This window comes from Melospiza melodia, chromosome 7 (assembly GCF_035770615.1).
Source record: "Melospiza melodia melodia isolate bMelMel2 chromosome 7, bMelMel2.pri, whole genome shotgun sequence".
Classification (NCBI taxonomy): domain Eukaryota; kingdom Metazoa; phylum Chordata; class Aves; order Passeriformes; family Passerellidae; genus Melospiza; species Melospiza melodia.
In genome coordinates, this window is record NC_086200.1 from 28,708,266 (window position 1) to 28,711,241 (window position 2,976).

The window sequence follows — 2,976 nt, forward strand, 5'->3', positions numbered from 1 at the left end:
GCACCCAAATGGGCAAAGATGTGCCAGCTTTGGACAGTGCCAGCCCTGTTTCTGCTGCTCTGCTGCCCCTGGGCCAGTGCAAGTGAGTCAGGGCTGTGCTTTGGGGCTGCTTTGGGGGGGTCTCAGAAGCCCCTGGCTCATATTAGGCTGGGTTTTTTTGCAGGTGCTCTACGGGGTGAGATTGTGGGGGGCCACGAGGCACGGCCCCACTCGCACCCCTACATGGCATACCTGAAGATAGTAGAGCATGGGTACTGTGGGGGCTTCCTGGTGGCCCCTGACTGGGTGATGTCAGCTGCACACTGCCTGGGGTGAGTATTGATACAGGGGTTTTATCCCTTTTTTTCTCCCCTAGTGTGGGAGTTCTTTCCCTGGAGTGATTTTGGAGCAGGTCCCTCTCCGCACCTGCCTGTAAAATGAGTTATATCAAATGAGGGAGGGAGTGAGTGACTACCAGCCTGATTTCCCCTTTCCCCAGCCTGATTTCCCTTTTCCTCCCCCTTCTGCCATGGCCAGGAACACCACAGTCATCCTGGGGGCTCACAACATCTTTGAACCAGAAAAATCCCAGCAGGTCCGAGGAGTGCTCAAGTATTATGAGCATCCTGAGTACAACCCCATCACCAATGCAAACGACATCATGCTGCTGCAGGCAAGGAGTTCTGAGGGTGCAGAGGGGCTGGGGGGACACCAGGGGCTGGGTAGAGCTTGTCCTGGTTGGGGGCTCCTTCCCCAAAGCTGCTCCTGCCCCAGGTGCTGGAGGTTGGGAGGGATCTGGGAAGGAGCCATGGGCAGGGGTTGGAGCCTCGTGTGGCTCTCACAGCAGCTGGCAGAGCCTGCTAGACCCTGCCTGCCTCTGCAGAGCAAATATCCTGCTCACAGCCCTCTCTGAACCCCCTCTAGCTGACATCAAGGGTCACTCTCAATGAATACGTGCAGCCCATCCCTCTGCCCAGGACTGGCAGTGACCTCCCCACGGGCACCAAGTGCATGATTGCAGGCTGGGGTCTGATCGACGAGGACAGGCCCACCAGCAAGCTCTTTGAGACCCAGGTGTCCATCTACAGCCGCAGGAAATGCAGCCTCTTCTACCCAAACCTGAATTCTGGCATGATCTGTGCTGGCAGCTTCCACCAGCTGAGGGATTCCAGCCAGGTAAGGGAGGCCACAGGGGATGTTCTGGGAGCTGGGGCAGCTCCCAGGGCAGGTGACAAGTGTTTGAGCACAGGGTTTGGCTCTCTGGATGTGCTGGCACCAGCCACAGGGGTAGAGCTCAGCCCAGTTGGGAAATGGGGCAGGAATGGAGCCCCAGGGCAGGGAGGGAGCAAATCTGTTACCACAGGCAAGAAAAAAAAAATCTGTTGTCTCTAAAATGAACTTTATCTCTCCCCAGGGAGATTCTGGTGGGCCCCTCGTGTGCAATAAGGTGGCACAAGGAATTGTTTCCTTTGGCCATGATTCCCCACCCGGGGTCTACGCCCGCATCTCCAACTACCTGCCCTGGATCAGGAAAGTCATGAATAAGTAATGGCAGTCAGTGGGAGCATTTCTCCAGCTCTGCTGTGCCCTGGACACTGCAAATCTTCCTTCCTGCCCCTGCTGAAGGCTCAGATCCCTGCTGTCTCCTCAGGAACCCAAATTACTTGCTCAGGGCACCTTCACTGGGTTCTGGGGCTGCTGTCTGTCCCTGTCTGCCTGTCTGTCCCCCCTGGCAGGAGCAGAGATGGCCCCAGATGGCACAAAAAGAGGCTGTGCCACAAGAAACCCCACTTCCTTCAGAGATAACCCTGTTCCTGCTTGAACCCTGCTTGCACTTCGAGTAAACTCAAAGCTGCCCCTCCCAGCGTGTGTTGTGTGTTTTTTGTGGCCTTGCCACAGAGAGAAGTGTTTAAATCGCATGTTTAATGTTTAAATGTTTAAATCACATGTTTAATGTTTAGATCTTTAAATTACATTTAACAGGAGGGAGGCTCTGGCTGCTGCACCTGAGAGGTGCAGAAATCACAGCTCTGCATCCTCAATCTGTGGCAGAATCAGAAATAAGAGCTGGATTTGTCCTTCTTGGGGTGATGAGTATGGGAATGTGCCTCCTATTGATGGAGTGACAAAAGTATCTTTTGTTCCCTCAAAAAGGAAAGAAGCCCAGAAGTTTCTCTCTTCCATTAGGTGAAAAAACCTCATAGGCCTGGGGAATTTCACTTCAAATTTAAGGATAGCTAATTAGGCAGAAGCCAAAAAATCCTGCTTGGGCAATTTACTAGAAAAAGAAGAGAACAAAGAAACTAAAACTAATCACTTTTGTGAGGTGTTTTACCAGGAGCAAGAACCTCTTGCACCTAGCTCAGTTTTCCTCTGTTTGTTATTTTGCCTTTTATTAAACCTTTTTGTTCCCCACACTGCCACAGCAGCCATCCTGCTGACTTTATGCCCCTAAAAGTAGCTGAGCTATCTTGGTTGAGTAACAGACCTGCAAGAACTTATGGGACCTGACTTGAAGAAGCTGCAATTACTGATGAGGAGTAAAACTGCCCGGGTAGAAATGGGCAGGATGATGGGCACAGATCCCTTCACCAACTCCAGTGTGGTGCCACCCTCCTGGGAGCATGGGCAGCAGGGCTGTGGGCACCAGCAGTGCCCAGGGCTCTGAGGGTTCCATCTCTGCTCCCTCTCAGCACCCCAGGGCACAGAGCAGCTGCACAGCAAGGTCACAGGGCACTCTTGGGTTTTCTGTGGTTGAGATGACCCCTGAGGTATTAAAAGTCTTTTTTCCCCAGCCCTGTGACAAAAGAAGAAGTTGAGATTCCTCAGTTCTGCTTCTCAAAGTTGTTTATTTTCTCTTATCTATTCCATTCCTTCTCCAGCCTGCTGAGATCTGTCCAGCAGGTTGGGTTGAGACACAGTGCCTGTCCTTGGGGTGGTGTTAATTTTTATACTAAGAACTACGTGTACTTTATTTACAATAATTTTCCAATACCT

The 2,976-nt window shown here is 52.0% G+C and overlaps 1 protein-coding gene across 1 annotated transcript; it reads left to right on the forward strand.

The window, feature by feature from the left end:
- Nucleotides 1-1,843, forward strand: LOC134420554 (mast cell protease 1A-like). The gene is made up of 5 exons (XM_063160712.1): nucleotides 1-82; nucleotides 164-311; nucleotides 517-652; nucleotides 904-1,155; nucleotides 1,394-1,843. Exons 1-5 carry the CDS (start codon nucleotides 19-21, stop codon nucleotides 1,526-1,528), a joined length of 735 nt encoding a protein of 244 aa, XP_063016782.1. The 5' UTR covers nucleotides 1-18; the 3' UTR covers nucleotides 1,529-1,843.
- The last annotated feature ends 1,133 nt before the right edge of the window (nucleotides 1,844-2,976 follow it).